Source organism: Nyctibius grandis, chromosome 16, assembly GCF_013368605.1.
Source record: "Nyctibius grandis isolate bNycGra1 chromosome 16, bNycGra1.pri, whole genome shotgun sequence".
Taxonomy (NCBI): Eukaryota; Metazoa; Chordata; class Aves; order Nyctibiiformes; family Nyctibiidae; genus Nyctibius; species Nyctibius grandis.
The window spans coordinates 10,449,742-10,470,834 of NC_090673.1; the positions used below are offsets into that span (position 1 = coordinate 10,449,742).

The window sequence follows — 21,093 nt, forward strand, 5'->3', positions numbered from 1 at the left end:
GCAATGTTACAGTACATTCTGAAAAGTGCCACATTCCTCTCTCAAGGTGGCTGCCTCTGAAATGCAACTCAAGTAATTGTTATTGCCCTTTATAACCTGCTTACAGTCAGTAAAACACTTCAGGACCCACCAGAATTAACATTGCTATTAAAAGTATTTTTCAGTTGATTGGTTATCCCAGTATCTCCTACACTTTAAAGCCTGAGATAACTACATGAGTGTCAACTATTTGGTTAATAGAGAAATAACCAGCTGGCAAAAAAATTAGCTGAACATATGAGGAGGATGCCTTTCAGCTCTGGCAGTTCAATTCAATTTGATGTGCTGCACTTCCTCTGAGTAATCTCATTTTATTGTAATCCCAATTGAGGCTTTTACCCACTACCTAACTGGGATGTAGTGTGCCATGATATGCACCTCTTGTCGTTACTCAAAGACTCAAAGGCTCTAGAAGACTGCCACTAATGGCATTTTACTATCTATATGTTAAAGAGTTGAGGTAGCTATGTGAACTCAAAAGGCTTTCTCCTTTCAGATTTTAACAAAGCAATTCAACTTGAAGTGGCAATGCTTGATGGTCTCATTTTGATTCTAATTTAATTTATTGCCCATCACCCGGCTTTATCCTGTTTGAAAAGTTATGCTATCACAGTCCTACTGAAAGGCTTTAGAATATAACTACTAGTTATCTTACATAATAAGGGATAATGTAGAGCCAGTGGTAATAAGGCCACAATCCTGCAATTTGACCCACTACTGAGACTACTACTTCTGTGCAGAGCCCTGCTGACATCAATTACGCTCTCCATAGATGCAAAGGTCCATCTAACCAAAGCGGAGCGTCAGGGCCTACAATTGCCATACACTTGAGTTTTCATTATGTTTTGTGCTGAAAAAGGGAGTGCTAAGGAAGCGTACTTCGAAGGTTTCAAAGGAAACACTGAGTGAAAGACAGGCATTATTGAAAACCAGAGCAAAAGGAAGGAAATATTCATTCCCAGGTAAAGCGAAAGAACGGCATACTAAAGCTGAAGATAAGTCTGAGCAGATACATTAGCTACTTACGGGTTAAAAAAAGCAAACAAAACCACTTTTTAATGTTAACTGCTGTTAATAACATTTGAAACCCACAAAACTCAAAATGAAACCTTTGATTTTATTTTGAAGCCTAACATTTGAAATGATTGAAGCAATTATTTTAGTTCTCCTTGCACTGCAAACCTCAGCTTTATAGTAATGATGTAGTCATTACCAGCACTTGAGTCATTTATAGACTACTAGAAGCCCAGAGGCATTTAAATACTTAGAAAACCTAAATATTAAAAATAGCATGGCAAAAATAGTGGGCAGATGTGTGTATATACATCCATATAATATTAATCAGACAAGAATAATTCTATGCACTAACTTTGGTTGAACAAACAGCTCAATATCACATTAATTTAACAGGCTCTCATCAACAATTCTGTCTGTTACAACTTGTTTGGCTTTTTTTTAAAGGAAAACGAACTAAGGATATTAAGTTAAAAGTAAAAAATTGTTTTGAATTATTATGTCCCAAAGCTGAAATCTGCTTCAACTTCACTTAGGAACAACTTCTTACACTGAAAGTTAAAAAGAGCCCATCTGTTTTTTGGAAAAACAGTAGCATTGTTACTAGAAGAGAGAATACACATGTCTGATAACAGGAGAGAGGTCTTCGAAATAGAGAGAAACATGAAGCACTGGAAGAACATAGTAACAAAAAGGAGCTGTTCTAACAGGTAGTTGCTTTTTTTCCCTTCTTTTCCAAATTTCTCCTCCATGCACTGGTAGATGCACTAAGGCAACAAGAAGACAGATGGAAGGCATAAGACAGTTTATAAAGAAAATATACTTTCACTGCATTAATGGATGCCCTTGCCAGAATCTTTATGAAGCTGTAAAAGAGTTGGAAGTGTTTCAGCGTGGTTATTTCACGAGAACAGTATGCCTTTCCAGCAGCGTAAATACTTCATGAATGAAATGGATGCTTTTTATACACCTTTCCATCACTGTAAATTATTCCTGAAAGCAAACTGCCATTTGCAGGTAGTCTCCATTTAAACAACAACACAAGTGGATCATGGGGATGCTGTAAAACATAATGAATCTAATGTCAATATTAGTGAAACTGAGTAAAAGGAAAGCACATATGTATTTATTGCCTCCTTCCACTCTGAGTAATGTTGTATATTAATCAATTGTCCTATGGGGGAAATGTGGGAAGGAGAGCAAGAACAGAGCAAAGTGTGGGAAAGTATGTTGGTAGGGTGTGCTTGAAAAAGTGCTACAAAAGCATCCTTAGTGAAAGCCTGGCTACCCTCTTGTGCAAAGTTTTAAATGCACCACCGAGCTTGGCTTTCAAAGATGCTGAACACTAGCAACACAGAGCAGTGACTCTGAATTTGCATACCTATTTTTAGTATTTTTCATCCACTGCTTTATATTAGAGTTTGGAATGAAAACCAACTCTATGCTAAAATTTCCATCAGTTACTGTCAGGTATTTCTCATTAAAAACTCACGATGTCATTTTGGGTAGAACACATTTATCACACCGATCAATTCAAATGACAAGCTGAACACCACGGCCTAGGCTCTGTCTTACAGATACTTGGTCTCTGCATGTAAACACAAGCTGGCTTTAAAGCAGCTATGAAACTCCAGAGCAGGCATCAGAACAGTCCTGTCAGCAGTGGTGCTGTACTGACCACCCCGGTACACACAGTGTGGGGACAGGAAAGCTAATTCCACAGCACTCCTACTTGAGATCACTAGCAGCAATGTAGTCTAGAGCAAAGCACCTCCTCCTCTACTCATACTGGGCCCAGGCCCCACTGAAATTATGTTGATAAAAGGGGCTTCCTCTCCTGCAACTGCCCCTGGCTGGACATGGCAGAGAATTAAAAGAGGATGACATCTTAAAATCCAAGACCATGATAATAATAATGATATCCCAAAGGCAAAAAAACCACCCAAAATAGTCTGTTTGCTGATAACAGAACTAGAAAGGTCTTTCAATTCTCCGGATGAAATTCAACCATGGTATCATCAAATGTCATAGAACTACCTGGTGGCCCTGTTCTCTTAGCAATATGTGCAATTGCAGGTTTGAGGCTGTGTGGTGTACCTGTATCCCATAAAAGATTTGTGCATTGGTACCAGATACACTTCAAGCAATGGACTCAAGGAAGAGGCACATTAGATCTGTATTTATGCCACTCTACAAGTGTGGAAAAGCTGTGTCTGCTGCTGAAGTTCAAGAGGCAGCAGTATGCAGGGAAAGGCACCTCATTTTCCAACTGTAAAGGGATGTGGTTTATTCAAAAAAAGCACATTTCCAGCAGCATTTGATCCCTCAGGCTTTAAGCAGGAAAGGTGAATTTAATTTGTCATGAAATAAATTCTTACCTTGATCTAGTTCCTTGTCTGTTACTTGTCTCTCAAGCTGCTTCCTCAGTCTCTCATTAGTTTTTATGGAGTATTCTAAACGTTGTCTCAGGATTCGAATTTCTTGCAGATGCTCCATTAATAACTCTAAATAAACCAAGAGATCACTTCTTACTCAGAGTAAATGACTGTATTCCTCTATACTCTGTACTCCTGTAAAATCCAACGTGTGTTAACACTAAAAAATGATACAGAGCTGTTCAAAATGGCAGACATTAAATACCCGACTCCACAACAGTCTTTTTCTACAGTGCCCTAACCATGCATTCGGTGAAAACTCCTACTCTACACTGTAACTTAAACAATGGTCCAGTTTTAAGACTTTTTGAATTTCTTCTTCTTACAAAACTGTAGTAGATAACAATTTTATCTAGTTAAAACATTCCCCGATCTGCGAAATGGATCCGAAGTTCTGCAATGCAGCCTCACACTCAGGCTCGGCACACCAATAGTACACATTTTTCCTTATAACAATACAAAGCTTACCAGAGGAACTCAGATATAAATTTGACTTCAACTCACACAATGCATACCATAATAAATAAATCTGTTCTATCAAGTTTCATTACTGTACCTTTTCCTTCTTGCTTTGCCGGTCTACAATTTTTCTTCCATTGGCTGTAAGTTTCAGCTTTACTCAGGAACTTATCTGTTCTAACTGTCACTATCTTATTTGTCAGTATATCCATGTCATACATTCCTGGTTTACTCTGCAATATTTTTCTCCAGAACAGTATGTGCTAGCTCAGCTATTAAATTTTCATCGCTGCCTATAACAAACTACTGCAAGCATCGCTTGTGCTTAGTGAAAACTATCCAGGTCAAACATGACACCACTTATTAATTATGCAGCGCCTACAGTTCTAAAGGAAATACAACACTGGCTTTTATAAGATTAGAAAATCTCTCTTTTTCAATGTAATAATCTCTTGACAATTGTCTATTTTCCCCTTATAACTTGTCTATTTAAAGACCGTCTGGAGTACTGTAAAAGATGATCGTCTAAAACAACAAAGACACAAAATATCACAGTTAATTCTGTTTCCAACAGGACGTAGTTCAAATTGTTGTTATCTCTGTACGCCTTAGTACTGAAACTGCAACGATTACGCAAGATACTGGAAAGCTGAAGCAGACAAACATTCTTCATTATTTCTTAATTAGTTCCCTTGTGTCTTATTTATCACATTTTCCCAATATCTAGCGAATCTTCAGTGGGAAAAAAATTACCTGGGGGAAACTTGTTTGGCAGAAGCACCAGTGTGCCATGCTGTCCTTCGAGGTCATGCCTGTGCTCAGGTGATCCACGGGACTTTTCTGACAAATCAAAGTCAGACAAGCTATGAAGAGCAGATGGTACAGGTGATTCATCCTTCAGCTGCTGGTACATTGTGGTGCTCTTCTCATTATCCCTTTTGTGCCAAACAAAACGTTTTAAAAAATAAAAACGATTTTATTACCTCGGAAGCATGAACAGAGAGCATGGTGTCAAATTTACAGGACACAGGTAAAGCAAGTGAATTTATGCGACAGAACATGACTAATCCCTATACATCAGGGGTGCACATCAAGACTGGAAGTCAGACCTCACTGAAGTCAGCAGGAATAATCAATGGACCTCACAGAATCACAGAATGTTAGGGATTGGAAGGGACCTCAAAAGATCATCTAGTCCAATCCCCCTGCCGGAGCAGGATTACCTACATCATGTCACACAGGAACACGTCCAGGTGGGTTTTGAATGTCTCCAGAGAAGGAGACTCCACAACCTCTCTGGGCAGCCTGTGCCAGTGTTCGGTCACCCTCACCGTAAAGAAGTTTTTCCTCATATTTATGTGGAACCTCCTGTGTTCCAGCTTGCACCCATTGCCCCTTGTCCTGTCAAGGGATGTCACTGAGAAGAGCCTGGCTCCATCCTCATGACACTTACCCTTTACATATTTATAAACATTAATGAGGTCACCCCTCAGTCTCCTCTTCTCTAAGCTAAAGAGACCCAGCTCCCTCAGCCTCTCCTCATAAGGGAGATGTTCCACCCCCTTAATCATCTTCGTGGCTCTGCGCTGGACTCTCTCTAGCAGTTCCCTGTCCTTCTTGAACTGAGGGGCCGCCAGGTAGTCACCTTCGCGTTAAGGGGACCTCGAGCTGCCTTCAACAGGCAGCTGAGGATTTCCGTAGCACAGAAGAATCTCAGGCTGGCATAAAACCAACATATGCAGCATAACAACACCTGCTCTCTTCACCTTCAGCGTAAGGGTGTTCTGAGACTGAAGTTCAACAGCACTGTACTTCAGTGATCCTGAGCCAGCCCCAAGGTCACGGAAACAGAAAGGGAGCAGACTATCCCTCCTAGCAGCTACAATTAGGATAATATCTGAACCTACACAACAGTGTATTATGCCACATGGGGTTTGTTTTGTTTATGAAAGGAACAATCTTGATAGCGTGATGCTTCCTCTCAGCATCTCAGCTATTTGCTGAGAAGTGGGGAAAAAGCCTGTTTTCTGTGGATATTTTATCAACAAAATAGATATTAATGAAACAGGCGACGCAAGCAAAGCCTTCCCAAAAAGCAAAATGGTGTAAGTTGCGCTACAAAACATGAAGCGTCCTTATCAACATTCAATTGCACTCTTACCTTTGAGCTAATTCGTAAAGTACAGTAACTTCTGTACCTATTGATCCTCCTGCAAAGCAGAAATATCTGATTAAAAACAGATATTGAGCATTATACTTTTTTCTTCTCCACCTTAAACTATTTAAATATAGAATAGTAAATTAATGAGAAATTAGAGAAGTCAACAGATACTCAACACGCTGTATCAGTATCAAATGCTGTACACAAGCAGAACTATTTATAACCCAGCAACAAAGCAATAGCTTTCTCTGGAGTTCCAAAAAAATTACTAGGTACCCCAGGTGCCAGATTTTACAGCCTTGGTGTTTTAGTTAGCATATAGATGTAAAATATTGTGCTATATGGCAAAAGGATTAGAGGTACATGCCATTACTTCATCAATAAAAGTTATATAAAAACAATTCCATCGCACTTGGATTTTGTCCACCCAGAATCAGGCCAAGCAGTGATCCTTGATGAAGGGGCACACGCGGGATTTTGGCTGCAATATTCTCAGCGGTACAGTGTGTGAGCACAGGCACAACTCAGTGCAAGAGACCTGGACTCAGACACTAATTTGAATAAGGCAATAAGAGTTTCGTGGTGTCACCTTGGCTCCCCATATTTTAAAATTTTTGTGCAATTAAGCAAAAGCAGCAGGCAAGAGTAGCCCAGCTGAAATTTCAGGGGAATGCACTGAAGGTCAGGATGGAAATGCAGAGACAGACGGTTGTTTATGCTGCTGCTTTACAGTCAATTCTTAGTACGCTGGATGTTCTTTATAACCCTACAAACATCATTTTAGTTTAATATGTGATTCAATGCAACACCATTGTGTTAGATATATTGAATTGTCTTGGTTGTCAGTGACTTTTCATAGTATATAGGATACCATCTGTTGGTTTGGGGATTTTTTTTAAAGGCATTTAATGTTTATTCACTACACAGTCTTCTCATTTGTAATGCAAGGACTCTCTGTAGCCACTGGAAGCATTGAATACACTCAATCTTTTATGACACACTGGCCATAATACCTTTTTCTCATATACAACTCCTTTATAGGAGCAATCGAAACTGCAACATGCTGCCACTATCTTTATGAAAGGCAGAATACAGATCATTGCATGGCTGGGCCCGAATGTTCCTGAACAAAGTGATCTTCCAGAGCCAATTTCAGGAAGATGCAGGGGTCAGGGTCCCTATTTCAGGCCACCTCAAGTGTTTCGCTGAAGACGTCAGTTTTGCAGCTGATATCTGTGGAAGTATTGCTGGTTGTTTGGGTCAGAAAGAGCAACACTTGCGACAACAGCAAAAGGTCTTTCTTGCTGAATTTCACTCACGTTACCATCCCTTTTCCATTGCTCTGCTGCTAACTTTCCTCAAACTACAAACTGAAGGCAACATGCATGATATACTCTTCTTTCAGGTGACAAATGTCAATTTTGATGCTCATTTTCCAAAACACGGTTGCATTTTAGCTCTCTTATGAAAGATATTGTGCTTTTCTTAACCAGCGAGACTATTTGGCAGCAAGATGCAGGTCTCTTAGGAAAATAATAAGAAATGTCAGGAATAATACATCCTCTGGTATGGTCCCACTTCTTAAGACGTTTAAGGCTTTGCCTTTCCAACTTAATGCTTTGCCAAACAATAGGTGGGAGAACTGGGATAAACAGTAAAAGGACAAGAGCATTTTCAGATGTGTAAGCTCCCATTTTTCACACAATATGCCAGTTCTCACTTATAATTAAAGGGGCTTTGCTTACTGGTATGTATTTCACAGAACCACAGAATCGACGAGGTTGGAAGAGACCTCTGGGATCATCGAGTCCAACCTTTGACCTAACACCACTGTGTCAACTAGACCACGGCACTAAGTGCCACATCTAGTCTTCTCTTAAACACCTCCAGAGATGGTGACTGCACCAATGGGTAGCCCATTCTAATGCCTAATAACCCTTTCTATGAAGAAATTTTTCCTAATGGCCAACCTGAACCTTCCCTGGTGCAGCTTGAGGCCGTGTCCTCTAGTCCTGTTGCTAGCTGCCAAGAAGAGGCCAACCCCCACCCCACTACACCCTCCTTTCAGGTAGTTGTAGAGAGCGAGAAGGTCTCCCCTCAGCCTCCTTTGCTCCAGGCTAAACAGCTCCAGTTCCCTCAGCCAGTCCTCATAGGTCAGACCCTCCAGACCCTTCACCAGCTTGGTCGCCCTCCTCTGCACTCGCTCCAACACCTCAATGTCTTTCTTGAAGTGCGGGGCCCAGAACTGGACACAGTACTCGAGGTGCGGCCTCACCAGTGCCGAGTACAGAGGGACAATCCCTGCCCTAGTCCTGCTGGCCACACTATTCCTGGTACAAGCCAGGATGCCATTGGCCTTCTTGGCCACCTGGGCACACTGCTGGCTCATGTTCAGCCGGCTGTCCACCAATACCCCCAGGTCCTTGTCCACCAGGCCGCTTTCCAACCACTCTTCCCCCAGCCTGTAGAGCTGCATGGGGTTGTTGTGGCCCAAGGGTAGGACCTGGCCCTTGGCCTTGTTTTCCTGGGTATACACTCCATTCAGCACTCTGCTTTCTCTAACACCAGGACAACACCTTCTTTGGCTGACTTCTCCTAGGACCCCAGCTCAGGAGGCTCTTGTTCTACTATTATGCCCTACAGAAATACACACTGATTTGCAATACCACAGTCTCTTAAATTCACGAGCTAGTCAAAACTCTGAAAGAAATTATTCTTCTTTGCCTTCTAACCAAATAGATTTTCCCTTTCTCCTCCCTTATTTTAATTTTCTATGTGCACCATTCGGGTGGGTTTTTCTATAAAGTTTATGGCTCTTTTTCTTGGTGCATCCAGTGACAGATGATTTTACACCTGCATACAATTTACCTTGTGTCATTTCTACAGGAGTATCAATAATGTGCAAATCACCATGGTATTATCTTCCAACTGTCCAATGCAGGATTCCTTGCAGTTTCTTTAAAAGCACTGGCCATAGAAAATTGCCTAGATGGACTACTATATGATAATTTCTTCTTTCAGTCTAAAAGCACAGCCCAGATATCTGCCCTGCATTTACCCTTCTTGCAAGCGACTGCACTTTAGGGGAAAAACTTCAGGAACCTGTAATTTTTTCTTTTTAGTTAACACAGATTGTGTTAAAAACCAACTGTGAACCATGCCCACGAGAACCCTTCAACGGAGATATCCGGTGCTCAGGCTCAACAAAGTCATCTGCGCTGTTTCCTGAAATAGAAAATCCTGAAGCCTACTTGTAACTAAACTTTTACTAAACTATAACCACTATATTTTGAACAGTTCAAATATGCATGTGCTAAGATAAACAGCTCAAAATGGAAGCTGTCAATACAGAGGACAACTACAAAAGTAAAATGCAGTCTTGTTGGAGCTCTAAAATTTTCTTTTCCAAGACAGTCCTCCTGTAAATCGTTTAAAAGCAACCAAGAGGAAGTAAGGCTTCCTTTTCACTAAAAAGAAAAAAAAAAAACCTTGAAATTTCGAGAACGTTAATATATCTCAGACAATAAGCACAAAACACTGCTACTTACCACACAGGAATTTCCTTTCTAGCTTCTCAAACAACAGCACACTTTGATTCAGTTGCTCACGGAAGCCTTCAGCAACATAATAATCCACATCACTGGCTTGAAGCAGTTCCTCAAAAGCTTTAATAAGGCTCACCAGATGTTGATGGTAAGCGACACAACCACTGCAGATCTCTTTAATTTGTTGGCGTTGAACGGAGAGTTCTCGAGCTTGTGAATGAACTATTGAATCATATCTGAGAAAATGAAATTATCTTTAAAGTAATTTTCTGACCATAAATAACATCTAAATATAAATAAAAAGCGAATTAAACTTATATTCCTAAGCTATAATTTTATGTGGCTCAATTTTCTTTTAAAATGCTTTTACAGCCACAATGAGAAATGTATTGTCTCTAACTGTTGAGGTTTGTATTTACGGGCATAACTGGTGGGTTATTATCCTTCACTTAACTGCTTCATTTGTAAGATGGGCAGAAACTAAAGTGATGACTTGTTTGTCTGCTTGGAAATAACTTGGATGGCATGCAAAGGTGCCAAAATAAGAGTGAATATATGAAAAGAGTTTTTAAGAATACACATATTTTTCCTGACTGGTTGGTTTTTTGTGGTTTGTTTGGTTTTTTTTTCTTCTTAATTCATTATGGAAGAACAGATGGAGCTGTTCCTTCTTCTGAAACTTCCCTTATTTCCTGCCAGGAGCACAATATTGGACTTTCTGAGCTGATGGCTTCACCCAGTCTGAAAATTCTGCACGTCTCTGTATGTTTATTACCAGAGACATGACCATGACAACCACTGTAGTGTCCAAACTCTTGTACTCCACAAGCCAGGATATAAATTTCAACTCAGATCAAGTGAATTTATTCTGCACTTGCAAATATAGACATCCCCTTTATACTGCCACTGCCTGTACCACGGGTAGAATTCTTTGTACAGAATCATACATTAGTAGAGAGAAAAAGGGAGAGGATCTGAAAAGATGCAGGGAATCAAACAAAATATGGGGCACAAACAAAATCTATGATGGTGTGGGTTGTTAATAGAATTTTTATTGTCATTTGTATAGGAAGAGACGTATAACTCATTTTTGGGTCTGTCACTTGTGACATGCAGTTGTCCTAGACAGTGGCCATAAAAACTTTACAGCGACCCATACTGTCTCATTCCCTAATTTACAGTTAGATTTTCCTTTGTAAAATGGATGAGGTATATTTTCAAGGTATGTAAATTTACATGTATTATGTAGCACGATTGTATTTTATGAGAGTAATACTAAGAGATATACAGTAGTCCATGTTGATGGTTGCTCAGCGTCTCCAAATATTTCTCCTCAAGCATTCTGCAGAAAGCCAAAAGGCCCAATATCTTTGTTATACTTCCTGCCATTCTGCAGGCCCTCAGGACAATAACAATATTAGAGGGGGAAAAAATGGGCAAAGGGAAGTTAAAAAAGTTTTGATCTTATGGGACCCCATTCTATGTCTGTGATTTGTACACACCAGCCAAAATGCTGCCTCCAGTCTTATCATACAAAAACCAAGACTGATACTGTCCTGCCTCCCATAAATGATTTTCCAGCTTATGAGCTTATGCTGTAAAACATCCTTCATTAATTTATATATATATATCTACGTTCACATCCTTCAAAGGAAGGCATTATGGCACTCAACTGCAAAACAAATTATAACTAGAATGTAACCTTCTTATTTTATACATAAAGTCTGGTCACACAGACAGAAGGGCCAGCATGTATCTGCCAGCCAACTGCCCACGGAAACATTTCTATCTTAAATGGGATGTTCCATTTTCTTACACTTGTCATGTGAAAAAAAAAAACAAGTGATGCAAAACTGTAACACTCTGACTGCAGAGGTCAGCCCATCTCACAGAGTAACCTGGGGAGATCTGAGTTTACTCAAGAGAGGATGTCTTGCAGCAGAGAGCTGGGGACCTGAGGTGTGAGGAGAGACACCGGTGTCTGGCACAGAATCGCACAGAGGATTTCAGCTTATCAGGAGCAGTTCTGTTGTAAGAGAAATACTGTTTTGTGCTTCAAGGCCTCTCTTAAATAAATGTTTCAGTTGTTTTATGTTAGCAAAATTTAGCCTTTACTATAACAATATGCTCCTATGTGAATAAAATTATCTTCGTATTGCCTTCCTATGTTATTTGGCACTGCTGTTTACAAAAAGGAACCTGAAACAGTAATAGCTTTACTCACTTGGATGGTGATGTTTCTCTCAGTTTGTTCTGAACATGATACACTTCATCAAGATGCATATTTGCAAGTTGCTCTTTTTCAAGTCCTGCCTCATTTGCTGAGAGTAGTTCCTTAAGGTTTTGTGCTGTCCGTGTACCAGATGCTTTTGAAGACTCTGAATTCCTATTTTCAGCGTGGACCTCGTAATCCATCAGCTGACATACACCAGAAAATATTTTGATTTCTTGCATAGCTGCATCTTGCACTTGTGTAACACGTCCTTCCAAGGGCAAGGCTGTGTCACTCAAAACTACATTGGAAATACCACTGGATAACAGCCGGTCAGAGGTCTGTAAGTGAAGCACGAACATTTTGTACTTTTCAAGCTCAGTTTTCATATTCTTAATTCTTTGCTTCAATTCTTCTGTATCATCTATGACTTCACAGTCATCAAGTGCATCTGTACTTGTTACACTCAATTTGAGAGAACGCAGGCACTCGGAACCTGAATATGCGGTGGCTGAGTCAATGTCCTCATGTTCCACAGAATAAAACTCTTCATTTATCTCTTTTAATGAACGCTGGATATTCACGTTGTTAATGTTATGATGATTTTGCATTTCTGAAAAACAGGAGGCTTGCGTGTGAATATTAATATTTCTTTATCTGACATTCTGTTCTTAACAGCACTAGAATGAATTCATTTACTTCTATAATAACGGAATAAAAATGCAGAATAATTACAAACTATACAATGTTAGTTTTGGACCTTTGCCCTCTTTTATGTTTTGCCCATTCATTCAACTTGCACATCAAATATTTCAAACCTCGTATCACCTTTCAAATAAACAATACTCAAAATACACCCACTTTGTTTTCCCAAATGACTGAACATTACTACTGCTATATGCAGTCCTCAAACAGACACCGACGAAGCCCAGACCCTTCCAGCCACAAAGCTGATAACCTCAAACGTAAGGCACTGAGATTTAAAAGTAGACTCTATGACGTTAAATGGTTCTTCCTAAAAGTTCTAATTAAATATTCTTTTTCTCCTCACTTCAAAAATCTACACAAAACCAACTGGAGCATAAAGTCAGTGGAATTTTTAAAAGATAATCAACAAAATAGTAAAATTTGAAAAAGGGGCTTTAATAACTTCTTCTTAAACTGTGTTCTAAACAAAATCCATAAAAATGTTCAGTGTTAAAGGTTTTACTGGCACTCATTTGGCATGCACATCACATCCCTTAGTTGACTTTGCCATTCGTAAGTAATGCAACCACCCCAAACTCAGACCAATAAAAGCTATATATTCCTACATATATTCTGTGTTTATACTTCTGTGTATGTTGAGGGCTGTATGTTGTAAGTATCTAAGAAAATGGTTATTTTGTGGTTACCAGTAAATTAAATTTTTGCTTTCTATTAGTTCTGCAAAAGATCACTACGAATTAGCACCTCCCTTTCGGGAGCCATTCATTGATCTTGCAGAGGTCTTAATACTTTCAAATTGGTTTCCATGGAGAATTCGAATGCCCAGGTTCAAGCTCTAAATCAATACAAAATCTCGGGGCAGCTGTGTATGAAGGCCCAAGTCAAGCCCAAGCACAAGAGAATAAAAACAAATATAACCTAAAAGCCAGAAAAAAAATGAAGCTGTGATAGTGGAAGAGCAACATATTTGAAGTGAAGGCTGGATGATCTCCGCGGTACACAGGCTGCTGCACACCATTATGTGTGTCATCCGAAAGGTGACAGAACCACAGGACAGAAATGCTTCCAAGAAAATGCCCGTGTATGAATTCAAGAAAACACATTGACTAAGGGAATGCAACACTTGAGTTCATTAGCTGCTCCTCCTTCTCTGCCAGTTGGTTGCTGCAGTAACACAGATGTCAAAGAAGGTTGCGGACTGAGATGGAAAAAAAACAGATACTAGATGAACTCTTAAACTCTGTAATCCTGTTTTCATGCAAACATTCCAGATAAAAACAGGAAATAAAAACAGGTATTAGGGAAGAAATATTTCTGCTTAGAATACTGGTTATAGTTTTTAATGAAACACTGTGCTTTAATTAAAGGAGAACTAATAAGCCCTCTGTACATATGTGTGTCCACACACATAAAGGGCACACATAGAGCACGATCCTGCAAACCAACAGGCTTCAATGAAACTACTTATACAAATAAAATTAATGATGTGACAAAGGATTACAAAATTGGTCTTATCCTCTGTACTCTGTATACAACATGTTGACCAGGTTATTCAAGCCCTCCCAAGAAAGACTAATGGATGATGCAGGAACACGTAACACACAGGATTAAGGCTATTTACATTTTCATTAAACGATTCCATTAGGTTTCAACCTAGTTGAATGCTTTCAAATAATTCAGATAAGCAAAATTCTGTCATTCAATTGCTTCATTCCAATAGTTCATAACCAGATGCAGAAGCAATAAGTAACAAACATTTAATTCAGAGAAGAGTTCAGAAGTGAGGACATCAGCAATAGAGATCAGAGTTAGGCACACAACTCATTATTTTTACTGGAAACCAGACTCATAAATCCCTGTGGCCCTTCCGAAAGCATAACCCTTAAAAGACCAACTTGGATTCTTAGAGCAATTAATCCATACTAGCTAAGAAAACAAGATTTAAAACCCACAAATAATGGCAAGGGAGACAATTACCTGCAGTAATTTACAATTCTGCACAATTCAGAAGAAACCAGAGTTTTAAAATTTCCTTTTTTTTTTAATACTATACCATATAAATGCTCTACCTTGATAGTTTTGCTGATTCTTGTCCATCGCATGTTCATTCTTGTGCCCTGTACCCAGATCAATACCTTGCAGCCCCACCTGCACCTCACTATTATCCAGTTTGAGCAATGAGTCAACTGGAGAATAGTGGGGGAATGTAAAACAGAAGTCAGTAAGTGACTGGAAAAAAAATAAGTGGGGATAGTTAAAAACCAACCAAACGAAACACACCAACACAAAAAAAACCCCACCCCACAAATCCAAACCTGGTTCTCTGACAATTTGGAACAGGAAAATCAGCTAAGGAAGAACAGCTATTGAAAATGTAATACAAACATTACTGGTCGTATGAAAGAGTGTTTGCACATATTTTTAAAACACTTGAACTATTTGTAAGGATAACTACTAAGAATGGGAACAGCAAAGGCTTCCTACCAACAAATGAAGATAAACATTTGCAAGTCCCCTCTGTAACTAACAGTTAATTTTTAAATGTTGTATGTTAAGCTCAGAGAAAAGGCTAAAAAGTTTCTCCAATACGAGCACTGACCACAAACTAATCTTCTGCAACCTCCCATTGCACCAAGTCCCAGAATTACTAAGCGTGCAGTACAACTGTTATCCAGGGTAAGGAAATCAGTGTGGAAAGGAACCCACAGGGCTGCAGTCCTGACAGGTTCTGATTCATTTCAGGATCCAATTCAAAGGTACCGCCCTTCTCAGCATTCTCCATGGATTTTGCACCTACCGAAATTAATTGCTTAGTCCTATCAGTTTAAGTATTTACAATAAAGTTGTGCCGTATCTGCCCCTTACCATAACAACGTCATCATTAACAACAGTCTCTGCGAGCTCTGCATTTGACAGTGGCTCCCTTGCTACTTGATTGAATCTTATTTCTTATATTCACACCTCCTCTCTCCCTCACCCATCCTTCACATCTCTACTCAGTTTTTAATCTGCTAAGTGCATTTTTAATTCTTTTTTTTTTTACCACTCCAAATCTTTCTATAACACCTATTGTTCTCTGCCTTACAATTTCTCATACTTTGCTGATCCAGACACTGTGTCAACAACTGAGTTTAAATTAACCCAGCCACACTGGAAACAAGACACAGATGACTTGACTGATCAGTGGAATATTGGAAAAACTTACTTATGCAGCATAAACAAATACAGTATTTTTATACTCTCCTGTCTCCGTTACAGAGAGTTTTCATTAGACTTGGCATCCTATAAAGGAAATTTTTCATTTACCTGAACATTGACGTGTATGTGTGCATGTGCGGGCACCCTGTGAAACTGCCATTTATTATATACTTTATGCCATGTATACATAGCACTTTTTATTCCATATAAAGCTGTTTCACATTCTAGCGGCAAAGATAAAAGAAAAAAAAAAAAAGGTGTTTTTCAAGATCTACACGCATTTGCCTACCCAAGAAAATCGTAAGATTAAGCAGCATTGTACATATGTAAAAATGATCTGGTTTTACTTTCTTCTACAAGAAAAGAAGCCACTATTTTCAAGCAGTATTACAAGTCATTATCTCTGCTCTTTATTTACCTCTCCCTGATGTGCTTTTCTGTGCAGGTTCTTCCTGAAGGTTTTCAGTTACAGACTCATTCAATAATAACTCTCCGTTTGTTTGTGGCTGAAATTGTTTGGTTTGTAGTTCACAGGCTTTCAGACCTTCAGAAGGTGCCTTGGTACGACGCTGCAGTTTGGAATCTGACTTCTGCATACAGGAGTACGGAGGCACGTTTCCTAATGGTCTGGATGATTTTACGAGAACGGGCAGACGGGATTTCTTGAGCAGGTAAGTAGAATCAGTCTGAAAAAGGCAGGGAATAAAACGGGGAGTTGGTAGCACACATGTAACAGTCAAGTAGAAGAAATATCAATAAACATTCCAGGAAAAATAAAAGTTTTCCTGTAAGATCAGTCAGCTGTCACATTAGTTTTGAAATAAGATCACAATACCCTTGAACATGAAAAACAAACATTCAGAGAGAAAAAAATCCCTATCCCACTGGTTCAATTTTCCGTAAGTAACTGCTGCTGATGCATCCACAGCCACACAGTGAACGGCTTCCAGCTCATGAAGCAAGACAGCAAATTGACCAGTGACTAGCAAAGGCTTTTAATCAGTAGGTGTATTACTTAACTCTGAATTTGTATGCCCTAAGAAAATAGCTTCTTGCCCAAACTAACCTCTCTAACTGCTACTTCCCACTCTCCTCATTTATATCATAAATGTCTGACAGCCCAGTAACTGTTTCCCATAAATCCTTTTTATTTTTTAATTGAGGATCTTCCTAATTTTTCACAAATTCCTGAACCTGTTTTCCTTTCTTCCTTTTATCTCCACCCAACAGGCCCTACTTCATACCAGCCCACTTCCATACCTTCGAGAAAATCAACATAGCTTTACATCAGCCACAGAGGAAATTTATTCTGCCATAGAGAAATCCTTTATGAACAAGAACAGCTTCTGCACCCATACACTCTATAAATTGCTTCCGCAGGATTCCCTTCACCTACTGTAACAGACACTCCGTCACTGGAGTCGGGGGGAGACGTTAAATTTCTTAAGTCACTACATTTTAGCCTTTCACCTTTTGAAGACTCTGCATAAAATAAATGCGTCCTTGTTTAAACTACAGAGCAGAAACTACTGCTACCTCCAAAAAGATAAAAACATGCCATATGTTGATGAGAGTTACGGAATTGTGTGTAATAATAATAAAAATCAATAATGGCATGTTCAGATAGATTTAGTATATTTTTTTGCTGTTCATTTGCTCCACCAGTGTCGTAAGTCCCCTAATTTCTTTTACCACCCAATGTATTCTGAAATACCTCTCCACATTCATTTCTTAGCAATTATACTCTTTACACAATTTAAAATAATAAAAAGCAAGTTCCATTTTCCTAATGACATACTCAATTCCTTTTGTACATATATGAATACAATATCAGTTGGAGGCTGAAAAATAAATCCAGGCGGGATGAACTTCCTGCTAGTTTTACTAAACTGCACTAATAACATGGAACAATTTCCAGCTGTCTCAGGGCTGTTGTACAGACATATAAGTCACCCAGATTACCCAAAGTCCAGGTCAGCTGGCTACATGAAATTATTTATAAAAGCCATTCAGAAGCAAAAGACACACTGCATTAATCCAAATAAGAAAGCTTTTAAAGCAACTGACTCGGGGATTGCATTGAGGTTGCAACTGATTAAACTAGAGAGGAATCAGGAAAATGATGAATCAAAACAGTACACTGAGACTCAGCGAAAACAGGAACTTGAAAAAACGAGATTTCTGTGATCAGAATTGCAGCAAGAGCTCTAGGTATTCCCCGCGGAGGGCAGACAGGCCTTTACTCGCCTTCAGAGAGATTGTCCTTTGTTCCTGAGAGGCAAAAGCAGCAACTCAAAGACATCATTAGTGCTTTTAAGCAAGCCATCACAACCAGATCTTCATCAACAGACCAGCTAGGATCTCAAAACCCTTCCCCCTCCACCACCCATCTGCACTCTGCCTGACTTCCAGCTGCCCTCATCTCTCCATGTGTTCCTGGAGTCAGCTGCCCTGGAGAGCACCAACCCAAACCCATGAGAAAGCACATCCCCTCCTTTCTGTCTCAGCCTCGCCAAGGCATCCCAGCGATGCAGGAACAGCTACCACAGCAGCCAACCTGCCAAACACAACTGACCAAACACCTAATAGACTAAGAACATTAACAACAGCACAAGAACATTTCCATTATTATCCTCTTTCCTCCCCAAACATAATTTTTTTTAAAGGTAGAAAATTTACTGCCAATAAGGAAAGCTTACAAAGACTAAGAACGTACCTGAAGATACTCTGATAGATTTTGATTACACGTAAATTGTTTGGTGAAACAAGACATAGTTTTTGTGAGTTACTTAGGCTTTAACTTTTCAGGGGTATCATAACCTATTGCTAAGACTGGCATGAATTTTCTAGGGTGTTTGCCAGGGACCAACCATGCATGCTAAAATCTTTTCCTTAAAAGCCCAAACTATACTGAAATGTTTATGCCTGTAGAGAACCGAGTCTTACCAACACCTCTTGGTTTACAAGCCCCTCCCTTCAGAAAAATGAATCCAACAAAAACAAGCCAGAATAAAAATGAGTTGCTCCCAACTGCTAGCACACAGAAATCTCTTGATCACTAAAGTCATGGGAACCACTCTTTGCAGAAGGTGCCACATCATTCTCTATTAGCAGTGCACAAAATCAAAAGCAAGACTCTCCTTTGTCGGTTCTGCAAGAGCCAAGATCTTCAAAGAGTTTTCAACTTCGCTTCTACAACTGCTACTGAAACAACACACATGAACTCTTTAGTAGACAACTGTTTTCCCACCTCTTTGTTTGGGATCAGAGACTGCCTGCATAAAAAAAGACTTGAAAACTTATCCGGCACAAGCGAATTACATCTGTACTCACAAACCAGATTCTGTGCACTTAGGTTCCAAACAAATATGAAGAAGTGCCTTAGAGAGTACTACTGGTCATACTTCTCTAAAAGCAAGACAATAAGACGTTAATAAAAGCCTAAAATTAAGATTCGAGTTTGTTGAAATCTACCATTAACTCTTCACCAGCACGCTCTCGGACATGGTGCAAGTCTTCAATTTTCTAGAACACATTTGCCGTTTAGACTTAATAAACCATCAGTTCAGAACGCTCTGGTTCTGCACGTTATGAACACCTACGCGGAGATATAAGTTAGTACAGAATCAGGCCATTATGCTATAAACTCTTTTTCCAAAAGCTATAATATTTACTAGTATCTGGTCCCAGTGAGGACTGAAATTCAATTAATTAATGTTCTGAAGCACACCGAAGTATGTGATGAAAAGCCCTGAACATTAAGAACAATTATCTAGAATATATTTGGCTTACATCTCTTTTTCTAATTTTAAAAATTACACAAAGGCAAGATTTAATGTTAGAAATGAAACATATTTTTCTCTTTTATACATTTATTCCCTAAGTACCAAAAAGAGAATCTTAAATAAACTTACTTCATTTGTTCTCCTTGTAAAAAAGAACCTTTCATGCTGTTCACCCTTCTTATGCACATTTTCTTGCTGATGTTCTCTTTCTGCATTTAATCTTGAATATTTTGGGTTTTCTTCTGAGGCTGCTTTTTTGCCTTTATGCTTGAATCTCATGACATTACTCTCTAAAGTCATTGTTTGTGTAGCTGCATCTTTCAATTCCACTTTCAACAACTCAATATCCTTATTAATCTGTGGCATTGCATCTGGATAAAGCTTCTCTTTCCCATCAAAAGTTGATTTCAATTCTACTTGCTGCTTTAAGAATTTATTGACCTGCTTGAAATGTTTGAGTTCAGCTTTTAGCTGAATAATCATTTGCCTAAGATGTTTTTCATCCTTTTTTTCTATATCTTCAATTGAACATTCTTCCTCAGTTGTGTTCAGATGATCTAACAGTTCATTTACCATTTTCTTTTGTTCTTCTCCGCTATACTCAGGAAAGAGGAAAGAAAGGGCAGGAATTTTGATTTTTATTTAAGCAAACAAGAATACCTTCTAAGAACTTCTTTTACAGTGTCTTGACATATTTGAATTCCTAGGAGATTCCCTTTTACTCACTAATGAATTACTCACTAACAAAGAGAGTTTTTGAAACCTTTTCACAACATGAGTTATATCATAAATTATCTCATCAATGCTTTACTCCTATTTATGACCATAGATGCTCTACTGCCTCTCTCTCCATTTGTGAACAGATACTAAACCTCTGGTAACTAAATCAATTGCGTAAGTAACACAGCAATGTAAGAAATACGAATGGATTTTCAAGAGAGATTACTCTCTGATTGAACTACCTTAAAAATAAAATTCTACCAATAACACAGGAGACTCCTGTCTCCTGACAGGAGACAACCTGGTCTCCTTCTATGGGAGACACATTGTTGTCACTCCTGTTGTCACAGGAGACAACCTGGTCTCCTTCTATGGGAGAGACATTGTTGTCACTCCTGTTGTCACAGGAGACAACCTGGTCTCCTTCTATGACCAAGTGACCCACTTAGTAGATGAGGGCAGGGCTGTGGATGTATCTATCTAGACTTCAGTAAGGCATTTGACACTGTCTCCCACAGCATCCTCCTAGACAAACTGGCTGCCCGGGGCTTGGATGGGTGGACTCTTCGATGGGTTAAAAACTGGCTGGATGGCCGAGCCCAGAGAGTGGTGGTGAATGGGGCAAAGTCCAACTGGCGGCCGGTCACTAGCGGTGTTCCCCAGGGCTCAGTTCTGGGGCCGGTGCTGTTCAATATCTCTATAGATGATCTAGACGTAGGCATTGAGTGCACCCTCAGCAAATTTGCAGATGACACCAAGCTGGGTGGGAGTGTCGATCTGCTGGAGGGTAGGAAGGCCCTACAGAGGGATCTGGGCA

At 39.4% G+C, this 21,093-nt stretch overlaps 1 protein-coding gene across 1 annotated transcript in view; it reads right to left on the bottom strand.

Annotated features, from left to right (window-relative positions):
- Positions 1–21,093, bottom strand: part of CDK5RAP2 (CDK5 regulatory subunit associated protein 2) — an 86,419-nt gene that overhangs the window by 18,436 nt on the left and 46,890 nt on the right. The window contains 8 exon segments of the mRNA XM_068413882.1: positions 3,432–3,557; positions 4,701–4,882; positions 6,109–6,157; positions 9,657–9,889; positions 11,878–12,478; positions 14,643–14,759; positions 16,190–16,457; positions 19,686–20,151. Coding sequence (XP_068269983.1) covers positions 3,432–3,557; positions 4,701–4,882; positions 6,109–6,157; positions 9,657–9,889; positions 11,878–12,478; positions 14,643–14,759; positions 16,190–16,457; positions 19,686–20,151 — 2,042 coding nt within the window.